The sequence below is a fragment of the Coregonus clupeaformis genome, chromosome 9, assembly GCF_020615455.1.
Source record: "Coregonus clupeaformis isolate EN_2021a chromosome 9, ASM2061545v1, whole genome shotgun sequence".
Taxonomy (NCBI): Eukaryota; Metazoa; Chordata; class Actinopteri; order Salmoniformes; family Salmonidae; genus Coregonus; species Coregonus clupeaformis.
The window spans coordinates 31,695,203-31,714,125 of record NC_059200.1 but is presented as its reverse complement, the minus strand read 5'-3'; the positions used below and the strand labels follow the sequence as shown (position 1 = coordinate 31,714,125).

General features: G+C 42.9%; 1 protein-coding gene across 2 annotated transcripts in view; it reads right to left on the bottom strand.

Moving 5' to 3' along the window:
* LOC121573758 (seizure protein 6-like) overlaps positions 1–18,923 on the bottom strand; it is a 321,488-nt gene that overhangs the window by 40,424 nt on the left and 262,141 nt on the right. For both annotated transcript variants that reach the window (XM_041885985.1, XM_041885984.1), the window contains exons 6-9: positions 12,703–12,871; positions 11,850–12,016; positions 11,452–11,646; positions 10,283–10,421 (exon numbers count right to left, since the gene is read on the bottom strand). In XM_041885985.1, coding sequence (XP_041741919.1) covers positions 10,283–10,421; positions 11,452–11,646; positions 11,850–12,016; positions 12,703–12,871 — 670 coding nt within the window. The remainder of the gene's footprint in view (positions 1–10,282; positions 10,422–11,451; positions 11,647–11,849; positions 12,017–12,702; positions 12,872–18,923) is intronic.

Here is an 18,923-nt window from a genome sequence, read left to right as displayed (position 1 = left end):
TCGTTATAAGGTTGGTAGAAACATGTGAAAATCATTGTGCAGCTCAAGTCGACTACAAAACCCATAATGCAATCTCTCTATACAGATACCATATCTGTAATTTGATCATCCTGTTGTTGCAGGAATTTTCCTGCACTGCAAGTAATGCAAACTTGTAGTGTATTAGAGATTTAAAAAAGCTTTTAAAGTTTGTAATTTCCACTTTATACTTTCTGACTTTATTAGCCCTAATGAAAAATGTATCAACCCCTGTAAAAAATATCCATTCATCAATAAGAATTCACATGTCCTGTTGCTGCAGGATTAGTTTCCTGCTCTGTGAAACTGGCTCAAATTAAGATAAGGGATCTGTATGGGCTGGCTGGCTGGCTAGCTAGATAGACAGTTAGCAAACGTAGCTACAGAAAATAATACCAAAGTCAATGTCAGCATGTGAAGTAGCTGGTTAGCTGTAAAATCGCCTAAACAAACTGCACTATCAATTTATGAGTCTACAATATCAACGTGTTCAACCTGCAGATCGGTGTGCAGAGTGGTCTGACATTGACAACGTCCGTGCAACGGCACCATGCAATGCACCCTGGACTGAAGAGGCCGACAAATAGGAGAAATGTGGTGGACCCTCTGTTAAAACCCCCTAAGGTCGATGTCCGCGTCCCTGTGGAAATCTAATTAGCATAATAAATACATCTCTATAAAAATCTGTCAGTTTAAGTTAGCGATATCTGTTTTTTTGCCTTGGATGTGTCTCAATTCACCGCATCCGCCTATGTTGCAAGGTGGCAGAGCTAGAGTGGTGTTTGACAGACCATGAGACATACCGAAAATCGGTCTTCTCACAACAACATCTGTAGCGTCCGAATGGTTTGGCTTACAAAACTACTAAGACGCCTCTATGGAAAGACGAGACTCTCACGATGGTGTTCTCCATCTTGGGACTCGTCTGTAATTGGTACAGCCGATCTGCCAACTTCTGTCTGTAGCGTCTGAACAGTTTGGGCTACACACTAATATGACTCCTCTGTGTAAAGGTGAGACACTTCAGAACAAACTTCCTTTAGATTTTTTTGGGTGACTATCTGTTGTTCCCCCCGGGTTAGACAGGGCTTAGACTGTTTAGTGCCAAAAATAAGGGTTTAAATACATGTGCTTAGACTTTTATGGGTTAAATTACACATTTCTCGAGGTAGGAATATTGCAAAAAAATATGATCAATGGCTCATTCAAGAGAAGACAACCTCCCGCATTATGACATCGGCCAGTTTCGCGATCTAAAAACTGTATTCCTATTAACTTCCACTGTAGTGAGAGTGGCTTTATCGCAATGCCACGTCATACTGGCCAAATTTCTGCCTGCTTGAATGACAATAGCTCAGATGCAGATGTACTCCTGAGTGGCGCAGTGGTCTAAGGCACTGCATCGCAGTGCTAACTGTGCCACTAGAGATCCTGGTTCGAATCCAGGCTCTGTCGCAGCCGGCCGCGACCGGGAGACTCATGGGCGGCGCACAATTGGCCCAGCGTCGTCCAGGGTAGGGGAGGGAATGGCCGGCAGGGATGTAGCTCAGTTGATAGAGCATGGCGTTTGCAACGCCAGGGTTGTGGGTTCGATTCCCACGGGGGGCCAGTATAAAAAGATGTATTCACTAACTGTAAGTCGCTCTGGATAAGAGCGTCTGCTAAATGACTAAAATGTAAAATGTAATGTAAATGAAAACATGAAATGACCCCGGGAATCGATACAACATTGCTCAGAGATGCACAAAAACAATATAACATTCAAGATGGGGGAGTTTTCCTTTAAGAGTGATAAAGGAGGGGGGCTGCGTTCTCCAGACAGCAATGGGTAAGAGCAATCCTCTTGTACCTATCAATCACCTGTCTCCTGCATCCGCTACATGCTTGGATGCAGAATACATTTCATTTACATGAGAAAGTGCACATGACTTTTTTGAGGATGGGCACCCAAAGGACGGACTATCTCTACCTCTGCTCTCCTTCATAGTTCCTTGTAAGGTGAAGACTAACACTTTACTGTGTGTGTGTGTGTGTCTGTGTTGATGGATTGTGGCAGACCATTTCAATCCATTGCTTAAGCTCTTATTAAACGGGGCGATGCCCACAGGGCATCTTAGCAAGGAGGTAGGCAGACACCACTGTGTGCCTGCCCAGTGTGCCTGCGGTCAGATTTGGGCTTATCTAACTCGCCTTCAACTCCAGAATACAAATCAGGGATGGCAAAGACGGAGATGAGAGCCAAACAAGGTGAAGCCTGACAAAGTACTCCCTCTAGTCTGCAGGACGGGCATAAAATCAAATTAGATCTCCATTTTCCCACTTAAACCCTGGGTCGAGGCACTCCAACAGCAAACGCCTGTAGGATGGATGGGAATGAGAGGTTGTGGAATTGACAGGTTTGACATGGATCGGCTGCCTTATTAAGCCAGTGATTAAGTCCACTGATCCAAATTATCATGGGCAAACAACACCATGCACCAGCATGAAGACCAAAACACATGCACCTTGAAATAGTACTTTATGGTGTTATTTGCCTATGTATGTAAAATCATTGGACCAGAATCTAACAGACCCTTTATTGCCCTGTCAGATACACAAGCAGAGGTAGATACATGAGGAGGGACAGCCACAGAGTGATGGGATGTGATGCTATGTCAAAAACAACGAATGAGCCTTGGGCAAATGTGGAGTAAGCCTGTGGGAAGCTCTGTTGCCGCAGCTCCCCAGAAATGTTGGAAATGCGTGCACACACACACACACACGCACGCACGCACGCACGCATGCCCACACACACTTTTGTTGCTTTCACACAAGTGTACAGGTACTTGAGATTGAGATTGCTCTCAGGGATCGAGCTGCTGTAAAAGCAGTTTTCCCCTGCAGAAATAGAAGCATGCAAAACAGCTGGTCAGGAGGCTGTGAATCCAGACACAAACCAAACAGAATGAAGAGCATTCTGTAGTATCTTCATTTCCCTGTCTCCATGAGAGGAAAAAGCTTGAGGCAGGCAGAATCCGAGCAGGAAGTAATTACAAACGCCTCAATCTCAGAGGTGTTGGACAGCTCAAACTTAACTCAGATTTTAATACTAGCATGCTGCCCAGAAGCATCCAGTAAATGTAAGCATTCTCTAGAAGTGTATCTGTGGACCCATGGAGCAGCTCTCTCAGTGGATGTGTCCAGTCATGAGAGACTGTGGAAGGCTGTGTGCTGCCCTGGTCCAGTGGCATGCTGGCTCTGGAGGGCTGGGATGAGAGTGTGGGACACTTTCTAAGCAGAGAACCAGCACGCACCCGTTCCATTGTTTGAGTTCCTCTCCTAGATTTAATGTAAAAACAGTCATGGCTGACAGAGCCTCCCTGGCTGTTCCAGACACGGTGAACACTTCTGAGATGGTAAGTAAACACAGCTATTCGCTCTCAACCCTGGCTTTATCTGGACTTTAGTTATTTCTAAACAATTACATGGAATTAGGTTTTCCCGTTCGTTTAGCTTTATCTTTTTAATTAGAAAGTTAAATATTGATTTTTAAAGGCCAGGGCTTTGGTGCCTGGGCCAGGGAGCGTATGAAAAATGACTTATTAATGACATTCCTGCCAAATCCCTGTGCCCCCGGGGGCAACACACACCACACTGCCCTGCGTACAGGCACCCTGCCAGCCTGGAGAGGAAGAGGGAAGAGGGGAGGGGAGGATACATTCCAAAGTCCAGAGGACCACCATCAGTCTAGATCCATCTATTTATGATGACTATAACCTATAGCACTGACAGTTGCAAAACAGATGCATGAGCCTGTTATCTTAGTCAGTAATCCACATGCTATTCCCAGAGCCTCCACTAGAGGGTTTATTTTGACATATGGTGACCAATACTATGTAAATAGTTACAGTAGTCTGGACATTTTCTAAGATCCCTTTGTAGGTTTAAAATAATTCACAATTCACTTATATGTTATTAAATATTCATTAAAATACCTTTCCCAGAATGCATCAAACACTATAGAATGGAAGGGATCCATCTAATCTCATGACAAAAAATAAATTAAAAATACTGTGTGACAATTTTTGAGTTTGAATCTAGATATTTGGAATGGTATCTGTATTCTTTGCAGTAATAAGTGGCAAATGCTTTTCCTTTTTTATTTCCTTTAATTCAAATTCAATTCAAATTCTACTTTCCGTGGGGTGTTTCCAATTCAAATTCAAATTTGAAATCATGTTTGAATTTAATTAAATTCTGAAATTCCGAATTGACCCCAACCCTGGTAGCTAGCTGCAGTATGTATGGAGGTTGTTATTGGTGAAACAACACTTATATCTTCACCTGGCATCTACCCTAGACATCCCGGTGGTGTGAGTCACAGGCAGGTGTGCATGACTGTCACCTGTGCTGCCGCCCGCCTGTCCATGCCCCCAAGTGTGCTGTCTTAATGAGCAGTGAGCCAGCCCTCCTAGTTTGGCCTAAATTAATTAATCAGTCCTCATTATGCACACTGTTCCTCAGTAATTGCGAGCACAGGCACAGTGATGAATGATAATAGAGGAGAGAAAGGATTCTCATTAACAGGGAAAAGTGTGTGCCCACCCTTATAATGAGCCCGCTTCCACCCATCAGAGGTGTTTCCCTTCCTGCTACTCACACAGGTACTCTCTCTCTCTCTCTCTCTCTCTCTCTCTCTCTCTCTCTCTCTCTCTCTCTCTCTCTCTCTCTCTCTCTCTCTCTCTCTCTCTCTCTCTCCCTCTCTCTCTCTCTCTCTCTCTCTCTCTCTCTCTCTCTCTCTCTCACTCACTCACTCACTCACTCACTCACTCACTCACTCACTCACTCACTCACCCGAGACAAGACCAGCAGACTCATTTCAGATAAATGACCAACAGTGTGACGGTGGGGTCTTGCAGGGTCAGCGAAGCAGTGGGTTTCTGCCATGTAAGCATGCCTGACCAGGTTGGAGCTTAGCTGGAGTTGGGTAGAGCAGGATCAATTTAATGGAAGCTTATGTGGCTAAGAATGATACCGAAATTCAAGGCCCAGGGAACTTAGTCAGTCAGTAAACTCTCTGTAAAGATTCTCACAGCCTTATTCAAACTAATTTATTTGTGAATTTTCTTAAAGCAGAAAAATAAGAAAAAATAAGATGTTGTATTGTCACCTACACCAGTGCTGTGAAAAGGGTTGTTATACAGGGTCAGTCATAAACAGTATCTTAGCCAGACAAATGTTTTCAGATGCATCAGTTAATTTTGTATTGTTTGAGATGCTCACGAGCAACATGACTCCTGACTAAAGTATCAGAAATGTTATTTAAACCCCAAGCCCATCAAATAAACCCCACTTGGCTTTATTTTCCCCCCTTACTAGCTCTGACTTTGCTGATAGCTACTTTATTGAGGAAAAATGTACTTACTATGAATGTGATATGTGGTTGTCCCACCTATCTTAAGATGAATGCGCTAACTGTAAGTCGCTCTGGATAAGAGCGCCTGCTAAATGACTAAAATGTAAATGTAAAATGTGTATGATTAGGGATGTGTGTGTCATTGGCATGCCCTGCCGCTATCATTCCCTTCCATCTGTGGCTCTCATTTGATGTGTCTCACTGATAATGATCCATATGCCAGTGGACACATTGGAGAGTTTGGGTTCTGTGAGGGGCTGTATGGGGGAGAGTTTTGAGGTCACCACCATAGAATTAGGATTTAGAATACTAGAATGGACATGAACCTTCTTATGACGGGATAAAAGTCAGCCATTTTGGTCAGGGAGTTGGTCAACCATGGTTTGCCAGTGCTGTGATAACATATTGTGTAAAATAATTAATTTCAATCATTTATCTCCACTGTATGTTTGTTAGCTATCTAGGCAGCCAGTTTTAGAGGAATGATTCCATACATTTTTCAAATTAACTGCCAATATCCCAACATTCCATTCAAACAATGCAGTCAATCCACAGCCATACACTGACTGAAATCAGTAGATGATAGGACTTAGACAAGTTGTAAATGCAACAAATGCTGATATTGTATCATATAATTGCACTCTCAGCTTTTCTTTTTACATTTACGATCTGTTTACATATATTTTAAATGCTATTTATACAGAAAATGTATATAAAACCCATATAAACTGTATTTATGATTATATGCCAATATTTTAGGTTGACAATCATTTTATTACACAATTTCTGATATATATTTTTTGTTTGTTTTTTTAACCTTTATTTAACCAGGTAAGCCAGTTGAGAACAAGTTCTCATTTACAACTGCAACCTGGCCAAGATAAAGCAAAGCAGTGCGATAAAAACAACAACACAGAGTTACATATGGGGTAAAAAAAACATAAAGTCAAAAAAATACAACAGAAAATATATATACAGTGTGTGCAAATGTAGCAAGTTATGGAGGTAAGGCAATAAATAGGCTATAGTGCAAAATAATTACAATTAGTATTAACACTGGAATGCTAGATGTGCAAGAGATTATGTGCAAATAGAGATACTGGGGTGCAAAAGAGCAAAATAAATAACAATATAGGGATGAGGTAGTTGGGTGAGCTAATTTCAGATGGGCTGTGTACATGTGCAGTGATCGGTAAGGTGCTCTGACAACTGATGCTTAAAGTTAGTGAGGGAGATAAGAGTCTCCAGCTTCAGAGATTTTTGCAATTCGTTCCAGTCATTGGCAGCAGAGAACTGGAAGGAATGGCGGCCAAAGGAGGTGTTGGCTTTGGGAATGACCAGTGAGATATACCTGCTGGAGCGCAGACTACGGGTGGGTGCTGCTATGGTGACCAATGAGCTAAGATAAGGCGGGGATTTGCCTAGCAGTGATTCATAGATGGTTCCAGTCATGCCTTTGTTTTATTTTCCTGCATAAGTAAAAATCAGGATTATGCCTCTACTGCCATTCATCCAAATTAAATGGTTTGGATTTCTCCCATTCTTCTCTGCAGTCTGGGCTCTGGCTGGGCCACTCAAGTACATTCAGAGACTTGTCCCGAAGTGTTTTTGTTTTATTATCTTTGACATAGACGTGAGTGGGGGAGCAATACTAAAAGAGCCCATTTTCCATAACCTGTGGGTTGGTACAATGCATTCGGAAAGTATTCAGACCCCTTTACTTTTCCACATTTTGTTATGTTACAGCCTTATTCTAAAATTGATTAAATACTTTTTTCAATCTACACACAATACCCCATAATGACAAAGCAAAAAAAACGTTTTTAGAAATGTTTGCAAATGTATAGAAAATACAAATACAAAAGTATTCAGACCCTTTGCTATGAGACTCGAAATTGAGCTCAGGTGCATCCTGTTTCCATTGCTCATCCTTGAGATGTTTCTACAACTTGATTGGAGTTTCTACAACTTGATTTGGAAAGGCACACATATAAGGTCTATGTAAGGTCCCACAGTTGACGGTGCGTGTCAGAGCAAAAATCAAGCCATGAGGTCGAAGGAATTGTCCATAGAGCTCCGAGACAGGATTGTGTTGAGGCACAGCTCTGGGGAAGGGTACCAAAACATTTCTGCAGCATTGAAGGTCCCCAAGAACACAATGGCCTCCATCATTCTTAAATGGAAGAAGTTTGGAAACACCAAGGCTCTTCCTAGAGCTGGCCGCCCGGTCAAACTGAGCAATCGGGGGAGAAGGGCCTTGGTCAGGGAGGTGACCAAGAACCCGATGGTCACTCTGACAGAGCTCCAGAGTTCCTCTGTGGAGGTAAGATAACCTTCCAGAAGGACAACCATCTCTGCAGCACACCACCAAGCAGGCCTTTATGGTAGAGTGGCCAAACGGAAGCCACTCCTCAGTAAAAGGCACATGACAGACCACTTGGAGTTTGCCAAAAGGCACCTAAAGGACTCTCAGACTATGAGAAACAAGATTCGCTGGTGTGATGAAATCAAGATTGAACTCTTTGGCCTGAATGCCAAGCGTCATGTCTGGAGGAAACCTGGCACCATCCCTACGGTGAAGCATGGTGGTGGCAGCATCATGCTGTAGGGATGTTTTTCAGCGGCAGGGACTGGGAGACTAGTCAGGATCGAGGGAAAGATGAACGGAGCAAAGTAAAGAGAGATCCTTGATGAAAACCTGCTCCAGAGTGCTCAGGACCTCAGACTGGGATGAAGGTTCACCTTCCAACAGGACAACGACCCTAAGCACACAGCCAAGACAATGCAGGAGTGGCTTCGGGACAAGTCTCTGAATGTTCTTGAGTGGCCCAGCCAGAGCCCAGACTGCAGAGAAGAATGGGAGAAACTCCCCAAATACAGGTATGCCAAGCTTGTAGCGTCATACCGAAGAAGACTTGAGGCTGTAATCACTTCCAAAGGTGCTTCAACAAAGTACTGAGTAAAGGGTCTGAATACTTATTTAAATGTGATCACTATTTTTTTGAAATATACATTTGCAAAATGTTCTAAATCCTGTTTTTACTTTGTCATTATGGGGTATTGTGTGTAGATTGATGAGGGAAAAAAACAATTTAATCCATTTTAGAATAAGGCTGTAACGTAACAAAATGTGGAAAAAGTCAAGGGGTCTGAATACTTTCTGAATGCACTGTAGGTAAGTAGGCAGGTAGGTAGGTAGGACTGAGTTCTGAACTGAGAGTTCAGAGCTTCTGCTCTTTTCTATAACCTGTAGGGAACACAATATATGAGCTAACTTGGCATGTAGGTTTCTCAGTTACAGGTAGCAGAAATTGGGATATGGGGGAGGGGAATGGACAGGATATATGCAAATGTGATACTGTAGTAAAAATTAACATGTTTTTGTGGACTGTAGTGTTTTTGCAGACATTTCTGTAGTATTTACTACAGTGTTTTTTTGTGGATAATACTGTAGTATTTACTATAGTATTCTAGAGTACACAACAAAATGACAACTATATGTACTACACATGATCGAGGGATACTATAGTGTTTTGTACAGTGTACTACAGTTTACTACAGAATTCTATAGTAAGTACTGTGGTATTCTATAGTAAACGGTAGTATTCTATAGTAAACTGTAGTTTTTTTTTTATGTGAGTTAACCTTTCAATGCTCCTGTACTACTGTTTCAGGCAAAAACATGATTCACATATGATGAGAAGAAATATGCACATTATGGTATCTCATGGGAGTTAAGCCGCTATATACTCTGTGGACAGCATGCAGCTAGCGTATGAAACCCATATGAACTTGTTTGACTGCCAAAGAGTAAACATTACTCATGCACGTGCACACACGCACGCATGCACACACACACAGTGTATAGCAGGGATCATCAAATAGATTCAGCCGCGGGCCGATTTGTTTGTGAGTGGATGATCGGGGGGCCGAACATAATTACAAATTATTTGTAGACTGCAATTAGATCGTAAGAATCACAAACAGATCACGTGTCTCTCTATTATGCATGGGAATACTTGGGAACAGATTAAAATAACTGGTGTTTTTACATTATTTTATGTCCAACAATTACATTTATTTATTTTTGCTCAGAAAACTTGGGGGGGGGGGGCAAATAAACCCCCCTGGGGGCCAGTTGGGGAACTCTTGTGTATAGAGTATAAACATTGGGGCCGTGTGAAACTTTAAAGAGACTTCACTCTGGAAGATGAGGGAGGCAGGCTCTCTCATCATGTCAAACTTAACTGGTCCATTCTCTTGGCAGAGTGCTCTGAAGAGACAGCAGAGGATCAGCAGAACACAAAAAACTATTGGAGGGGCCAGGGCCTAGTGAAAGTGCTGCAGGAGTGTTTGTGTATGTTTAAGTGGTGAATTAATGTTGTTGCGAGAGCTAGGTAAGTGGCTCGGAATGGTCTCACTGCCAGAGCGTATTCTGAAAGGCAACTCTGAGACACACACCAGGGAAAGGGAGAGCATGGAGGCTTACTGGCTAATCTGGTCAGAGAGTGTGCTGGAAGCTGTGCTGAATATTCAATGGACTGGATGAAAACATAGATTTCATTTCTGAGTACAACATCAGTAGCAATGCTCTCCCTTTAGGATAGTTCTACATTCTGAGATTTTGCCTACTGAACTTGCAGTATCCTTTTGCCTATGTTTGATGTATCCTTTTGCCTATTGGTATGTGAGTGTTTGTGCATGTAGTGAAAAAGGCTTTTACCCTATGCAGCATAACTTGAAATAGATCTATCTACTCTTTAACATTTTCACGAAGAAGAAAAGCAAGCTATGACATTAAATGACATGAGGTTGGTTTGAACTTCAGTGTGACCTCTGCTGCTATTGGAGTGGAGAGCTGGCACTTACACTTGGATGTCCAGCATGATCCTTTTGTCCTCTTCCACGTGGATGCCCCAGATGCAGTCCTGGCCCTTGTCGTAGGCCTCGGGCCAGTTTGGAGAGAGAACCACCCCAGCTGAGTCTGTGATCTCACCACTACACACAGCTGGGACACACATATAAGCACAGTCAAGTCCAAATACTGAGAAACAAATGAATACATGGCCAACACTCTGATAATCCCAAAAAGTTAACTCAAAGACAAACACCTACATACAAATTGTATACCTAGTACTCACAGTACAGCCATCTTCAAATAGGAAAAACAAGTGATCTTAACTGTCAGTGCCAGCTGACCTGATTATGTTTTAATAATCACAGGTTTTGCTGTTGGTCTGGGGACTGTGGAACATCTTTTAAAAGCCATGTGAATTCACAGGGGTAAATAAAAGACGGTCATGAAAGAGCATCACTGCTGAACAGAATACCATTCATAATGACTTTCCATGCTCCTTGAGGGGGCCTAAGAGGGGTAGAACCGTTACAAACTGCTAACGCTGAAAAATACAGTTCTCTAGTCCTGAACAGCAGAAATGAAATCCTTTCATTTCTACCTTTGCTGAAGAGCTATAAAATCATGGGTAGTGTGGTGTGCGACAGCGCGGGGGGAAAGTGGATAAAACAAGGGTTTGAGGTCAGTGTGTGTGTCTGTGGGGGAGATAGATGTCTCCCCAGGTCTTGGGAGATGGGTAGCTGGGTTTATTGTGGCTGGGGTTCTTAGATTGTACTCCAGTTGCTGAGAGAGAGAGAGAGAGAGAGAGAGAGAGAGAGAGAGAGAGAGAGAGAGAGAGAGAGAGAGAGAGAGAGAGAGAGAGAGAGAGAGAGAGAGAGAGAGAGAGAGAGAGAGAGAGAGAGAGAGAGAGAGAGAGAGAGAGAGAGAGAGAGAGAGAGAGAGAGAGAGAGAGAGAGAGAGAGAGAGAGAGAGAGAGAGAGAGAAGCAGGGATAGAAAGAATAAAGATGGGCTTTGGCCTCTAAAGCTGGGCACTGGCCCTTAACCCAGGTCGTGGGAGACTGGGGTAGCTAGGTCTATTGTGGCTGGGATTCCTAGATTGTACTCAAGTTGCTGATAGAGAATTATCCAAACTTGAGCTGATTAAATCCTGTGGCCTGGGTTTGTAATGGAATGAGGACTCACCCCTGCAGGCTGGCTCTGTCTCGTTCCACTGGGGGTTCTCTGCATCCACACACTCGATGATGATTGAGCCCTGCTCCAGAGTGTAGCCCGGGTCACAGGCAAACTCCACCACCGCACCCACACCGCAAGCCGTGTTACTGCTGGTGAAGTTGCCATACTTCACAAAGGGCCCATAGCATGTGCCCTTTGCAAAAGCTGCGGGATACAAATCCCACAGGTGGATTCTTTGTTATATTAAGTCACCATCAATCCTCAATTTGACCTTCCTTAGGAAAAGGTAAATACGTGTCAGTGTTGATTCTTTGAAGCATGTTTTCTAGTATAATTCTATTAAGTTAATGTAATCAAAACACATACACATACCATACGAGACACACTCACACACATTGCATCAGTACCTTCATATCTGATGGCTGCTCCCGTGGAAGTGACAGTCCCGTCCGTGGTGAACTCTACAAAGAGGTGACGTCCTGTGCTCACCACACCCTCATTGGGCAGGTACTCCACCTCATAGGAGTCATACACCAGAGGGGAGTCAATGTTGTTCCCATTCTTTATAAGGAGTCTAAAACACAGTCAAAAACATTGCATAATAAAAAGGGTGAAGGGGAAATGGGACACATTGACTTGTCATTGAGGACTAAGAGAAAAGGAGTGACGAGTGGTTCTGAAGTGGCGCTCAGTGTTTCATCATTGGCTGTAAAAACCCTGTGATAACATTCTCATCAACTCAGCAGCCAGTGGCTTCATTAAATGTCCATTTGTTACCATAGCCTTGAGACAGTAGTTATGGTACAAAAATGTAATTAAATCTAGGCTCCCCGCGTCTGAGTGGCCTGTGCAGTCCCTCAATTAATTTGCATGAGGGAATACAGTTATTATTTGAAATGACATAAAGCCGTATCAATTTCATCCAAGTCACTCACATATGGGATTCAGTTGCCTACCCTTACCAAACATGTCCTTGAGCAATATATGACGTAAAGTTAGGCGTTGTTGCCCAGTGTTGCATCGCATTCTATTAGCCGGATGTAAAACCTGTCATATCTAGTCCAACTGGCAACTAATTAGCAACACATGAAAGCGTCCCACCATTTGAGCACACCCCTACACACACACACACACACACACACACACACACACACACACACACACACACACACACACACACACACACACACACACACACACACACACACACACACACACACACTCCCAATCTGCTTCCATCCAGTTGTCTGTGTACTCTACCTGTCATCATCCTCAGCCAAAGCCACTTTCTCAAAGTGAACATGAAGACGGTGGCCTTCAGGAGCCTCCAGGACCCAATGGCAAGTCAAGTTGTTGCTGTAGTTGCCAGGGAAACCAGGAGAGACGATACGGCCCAACGTGGCATTTTTTATCATCCCTCCACAGGAAGCTGCATTGAAAATGGATTGGATACGAGCGAGGATGAGATGGACAGAGAGGGAGGGAAGGGTAAAACTCAGAGAGAATATGTGAGAGATAAAAAAAACTTAAATGTCCCTTATTTTCTATAACAATATTTGTTTTCTGCTCTCTCTTTGCTGAGTAATACCACAGTACATGGGGTTTGGAGGAAGAAAGTTTCCATTCCTGTGCTGAAAGAGAGTGAGAATGTTTGGAGCTGTGCAGTGGTCTGGCGAATAGGTCTCCCAAGGGACTGACCATAGAGATAGTTAAAGGACCCAACATTGTATCTGTCACATTATGGTGTCTGTGAGAGCATGGGCAACGCAACTGAGGCCATCTACATTATGAAGTAGTCCATTTTCTTCTTCTACTACTTCCATGAGTTGGTAAACAAACTAAAAGGGTGCATACTGCCACCTGGAGTGTGTTGTTTGAACAGGTATATAGCCAAAGTTGGCGATTTACTGCCACCTGCAGTTATGGAATGTTTTCTCATGAGTAGAATTCATTGGCTGATCCCTCCTGATGACCTGGATGAAATTATGTGATCCTTCCTTAACCCATAGGAAGTCCCACCCAGTTGACTACCTCAAAATTGTGAAAGTCCTCAATGGTGCTGCCCATGCTAAAATTGGCTTTTGGCCACTAGAGTCCTCTATCTATCTCTATGGGACTGACTGTCTGACTGTCTGACCGTGTCTGTGTGTGATCAAGAGCAGAGCAGTAGAACAGTATCAGTGCAGAACAGCTGTAGGGAGTGAGAGTGAGGCTGGCAGAAGAGATGGTGCTATTTCAGAGCAGGGGAAGGTTAGTCATGGAGCCCACTCCTAATTACTGTAGTGTAGCCAGGTCCAAATGGGCTGGTTTAGCCCTGTCTCGTCTCCATAGCACTGCTCCCCCTCCCCATACTGGTAATCAGACACTAACAGACCAGGCCTCTGAGCACAACCAATCAACCTTTGGCCTAAATGAGGATGCTAGACTGGCATGTTGTAAAAGCCCACCTTAGGCCTAACCCACTGGGCAAAAACTGGTTGAATCAATGTTGTTTCCACGTCATTTCAACAAATAAAAATATATGTGACGACGCTGAATCAGAGTGGAAAACTGATTTGATTTGCAAAAAGTCATCAACGTAAGGGAATTTCATTGTTTTTCACCCAACTTTTAACCTAAATTCAATGACATGGTGACATTTTTTGTTGATTTCATGTTGAATTCACATTAGTTGACAACTCAACCAAATGTAAATCAAACCTAGGTGTTGAACTGACGTCTGTGCCCATTGGGAAGTAGCTTGTACTATTACTATACAGGGAGGCATGGGCGTTACATGTTGTGAGGTAGGCAATCACGGTGAGTGCTATTATTTGCACAGTGGATATAAATAGTTTACAATACTTACACAATATTTACAAAATAATAAACAGGACGAAGAGCAACATAAGTCAGAGCACTGACAACGTAACCTATAGGCCTCAATAATGCCTCACAGCAATTAGGCCATACAGCAGGAAGTATAGCCACACCTTTCCATTTCTGGCTACAACCGGACATTTTTGTTTTAGGTGGGATCCTTGGAATGTCCCGCTTTTGCTCATGTGCTGGATATCGTCCAATCGCAATTCAGTATCTGTCTCAGGGTTGGTTTAAATAAGAGCCATGTATTTAGAGAGTTGAGCCATTGAGGTTTCTGCATAATGATGCATTTACATGACCCTACACACAGTGGTATTCAAAGTCGGGGTCGCAGTTGGGTCGGCAAATAAACAAAAAACAAAAAAACATGTGGAACAAAAAATTAAGAGTACAGATTATTGTATGGGACAATACACAAAACGTTTTTGAGAAAGATTAAAACATTGACAATTACAATTTTACTGAGTAAATTTATTGAATTAAAGGTTATTTGTTGATGTGATTATTTATTTATTTTACAGATTTGGGATTTTACAAAAATGGGATTCCTAGAAATTCTTGCAAAAATAATGGGGTCCCTGCTTTTTGAATACTACTGCCCTACAAAAATCAATGGCAGCCATGCTCCTGTAGCTCAGTTGGTAGAGCACGGCGCTTGCAACGCCAGGGTTGTGGATTCAATTCCCATGGGGGGTCAGTATGAAAAATGTATGCACTCACTAACTGTAAGTCGCTCTGGATAAGAACGTCTGCTAAATGACAAAAATTTAAAATGTATAACAGACGTCACGCTGCTTGCTCAGCAAGTACCACTTCCTCCTGATTCGACTCACACCGAGGCTCAAACCCAGGACCTCTGCTTTCCTAGCACACGTGACCGCCCTCCCGAAGTTAGCAATTAGGTGGCACACGTTTCACACATCCCCATATGCTACATTCACCCCTAAAACGTATTCCACAGCGACCATAGCGTTGAGCTGAGAGATCCGGGTCATGGCACCAGTGAAACCGACATGACTGTGCTGCTAACAGTATATCTTCCTCCACTGTCCCTGTCTTGACAACGTACCAATCATATGAGCTATTCACAAATATCTAAATTTAAACCTAGCTGTGGAGTGAGCTTACATTTTTAACTCCGTTACATTAGCGCCCATTAACAGTACATGGGGAATATTTAAATAATGCTATGTAACTGTATGTCTAGAATTAGACAAATACAGAGCTGCCAACTCTCACGCTTTCGCCGTGTGACACACGTTTTTGCCTGTTTTCACACGCACTCACGCCACACATCCAATTTCTCACGCAAAAAAAATAGGCAATGACTCGTTCGTTCCTTTTTTCAAACTCCCCGACGGTAGATGGCGCTGATGAGCGCCACTGAACCATATGCGCTGCACCCCGAAGTTAGTGACAGAAGAAGAGATACTATTGCCGCTAAAGACAACAGGAGAAGAAACGGTCAATACCTCAAGAAGTCTGATAAGAAGCTGAGCTGAGACTAGGTATGTAACAATGAAATGTCATCCAATTGAGTACTCAATCTCTTAAACTTTAAATCTTGAAATAAATTATTTGTTTGTGCGTGTGAACATGATTTAGTGTGGTGAATGTAAACTCAGCTGATTTCGAAAAGGTAAGATGTATTCCAAAGAATTTAACATAAATACAGGAAATGTGTGCAATAGAAGTAGACTTGTGCAGACATTCACTGACCCCATGACAGAAGTGTACCTGCTGTTCTTCCAAATCAAATCAAATCAAATCAAATTTTATTGGTCACATGCGCCGAATACAACAGGTGCAGACATCACAGTGAAATGCTTACTTACAGCCCTTAACCAACAGTGCATTTATTTTTAACAAAAAAAGTAAAAATAAAACAACAACAAAAAAAGTGTTGAGAAAAAAAAGAGCAGAAGTAAAATAAAATAACAGTAGGGAGGCCACCGTACCAACTTTCACTTCTTTCAACTTGCTGCTTCAGAGAGAGCAGTCATCAATATTTTTGTTACATGATGAGGTGGGATTGGATAATTTTTTTTTCCTCCATTCTGTGTTTCTTGCTGATATCTGCAGGGATGCTCTAAAACAGGTTTCACCTACTATTTTTGTAAATGTCTGTTATAGATGGTGAAATTTGTACACAAGCTATGTTCCAAGTTTATGGTTCCAGCAGCTCTGCAGTGCCATGAGGAGCCTTGTAAAATTGCCTTTAAAGAAAAGGCAAACCATTTACCAGGTTAGTATTTGACTATTATTATGATCAAACACTGTGATATGTGATATTTAGCCTTGTAGCTTATGCTGTATCTGTGACAGGAAGAAAGTTGAACATTAGGTTCACAACCAGGGCTAAACTTAACAGATTACTCGACGAGGGTGACATCACACCACAGCAGGTGGATTCATTCCATGAAGCTGTGTTGTGTTTCCTGACAAGTGCTGTGGACTATGCACTTAAGAAGCTGCCACTGGAAGAGCCACTGATCAAGCACGCACAATTTGTAGATGTACGGCTGAAAGTGACATCGAAGATGTCTGTTGAGCTGAATCTCAGGAGTGAGTCAAAGAACTACACTTCCCAGAGTGCACCAGCAGCAGCAAACCGGCTGCTTGTCACCTGATCAATCATTTTCACTGATCTGGAGCACCTGTGAAGGCATGGAGGAGCTCAGTCATTCAGAAGAACAAACTTCAGAGAGAAGACTCCAAGTTCACTCACATGTTCAGTCCAAAGACGCCAATGGTAAAAGGCTTAAATGGTTAATTCATTTAAGTTATTTAGAATGTTTATTTAAGTGTTTAAACTAATTTAAGTTCATTAAAATGTTTAATTAAAATGGTAACTTTTTGTTCTGTCTTTAAAGGTTTACAACCTAATTTACTGGCTAATTTACTGGACAGACCAATCAACTGAAAGCAAACAAAAAAAAAAAAAAGATTGAGTCGGAAATTTGAGTTGTCCCTGTGTCCTTTGGATGGTGAACAAGAGGAGGACTTGACAGTTGTAAACCACACGGAGCGGCCTGGCCCTGAGGATAAACGGCTTCAGATCCAGAAATAAGCTGTTGACGCAGAGGAAGTCAAGATGGCGGAAGATGTCCTGGGGAAGTCGGTCCAGCAGCTCAAAAAGGAGAGGACCACTGCAAAAAGCAGCTTTACCAGACAAGCCAACTTCATTTCAAGAGGAGCAAGCAGCATGCTTCAAGTGGAGTTAAAGGAGGAATTCGCTAAGCTTTCAGATTGTTTCAGAAAGATGCTCGATGCCAACGATGACTACAGGATTGGACTGGAGGCTGACATGACTGAGGAGAAGGAACCAGGTCTTAATGAACAGCAAGAGGCTGACATTGATAGATCTGTAAATGAAGGTGAAACAAAGTTGGCAGAGATAAGAGACATTGTTCAAACAAACCTGTGGTCGAGTACTCCTGAGTGGCGCAGTGGTCTATCTTCAGTGGTCTAAGGCACTGCATCGCAGTGCTAACTGTGCCACTAGAGATCCTGGTTCGAATCCAGGCTCTGTCGCAGCCGGCCGCGACCGGGAGACTCATGGGCGGCGCACAATTGGCCCAGCGCTGTCCAGGGTAGGGGAGGGAATGGCCGGCAGGGATGTAGCTCAGTTGATAGAGCATGGCGTTTGCAACGCCCGGGTTGTGGGTTCGATTCCCACGGGGGGCCAGTATAAAATATATATATATATATATATATATATATGTATTCACTAACTGTAAGTCGCTCTGGATAAGAGCGTCTGCTAAATGACTAAAATGTAAAAATGTAAATGTCGAGGTATGGAAGGAGTGAACTTCTTGTGGCAATCCTGGAAGCAGAAAAAGCCAATGATAAAGCGGCTGATGTACCTGTGGAAAGTGCCAATTTAGAGGGCTATGAAGTGCACCTCGCTCTCTTGGACAAGAGAATAAAAGAGGCCATCTCAGCAATGTCAACATGGGAGCGATGGATCCCTGTAGGATTAAAGGACGAATTAAAAGGAAGAGTCAATGACGTAAGAGCATTCTACTACAGGCTTGAGTTAAGGAGACCTGAATTTGCCACTGCACGGACGATCAATGAGCAAGGCACAGGAGTGAAACTACTACCCCAACTGGCAACATCCACACCAATAGTGAGAATCAAGCCAATCTCTCTACCCATCTTCAATGGAAGCAAGAGAGAATATCACAGATGGAGGAAAGACTGGGAAAGGCTACAAAAGCAGGGAGAGCCATCCGGATCAACTGAAGTTAAGAAAATTCAACTCCTGGAGAGTGTGGATGACAAAATCTCAAAAGATCTCAGACTTTCAACCTACACCACGGCCGATGACATGTTCAGAGTCCTGGAGAACAGGTATGGCAACAAGTCAACCATCATAGTGGAAATCCTGGAAGAGCTGGAGAAGATGCCACATGTGAAAGGGAACCAACCAAGAAAGGTCATTGATCTCATACAGTCAGTGGAGAAGGCTCTAGCAGATCTCACAGAGTTAGGAAACTCTGGATCCATAAATAACCCACTGGTAATTAGATCCATTGAAAGCAAGTTGCCTGACTTCATTAAAAGAGACTGGGTGATGTTCATGGTTGAACCCAGAAACAATGTCACATCAG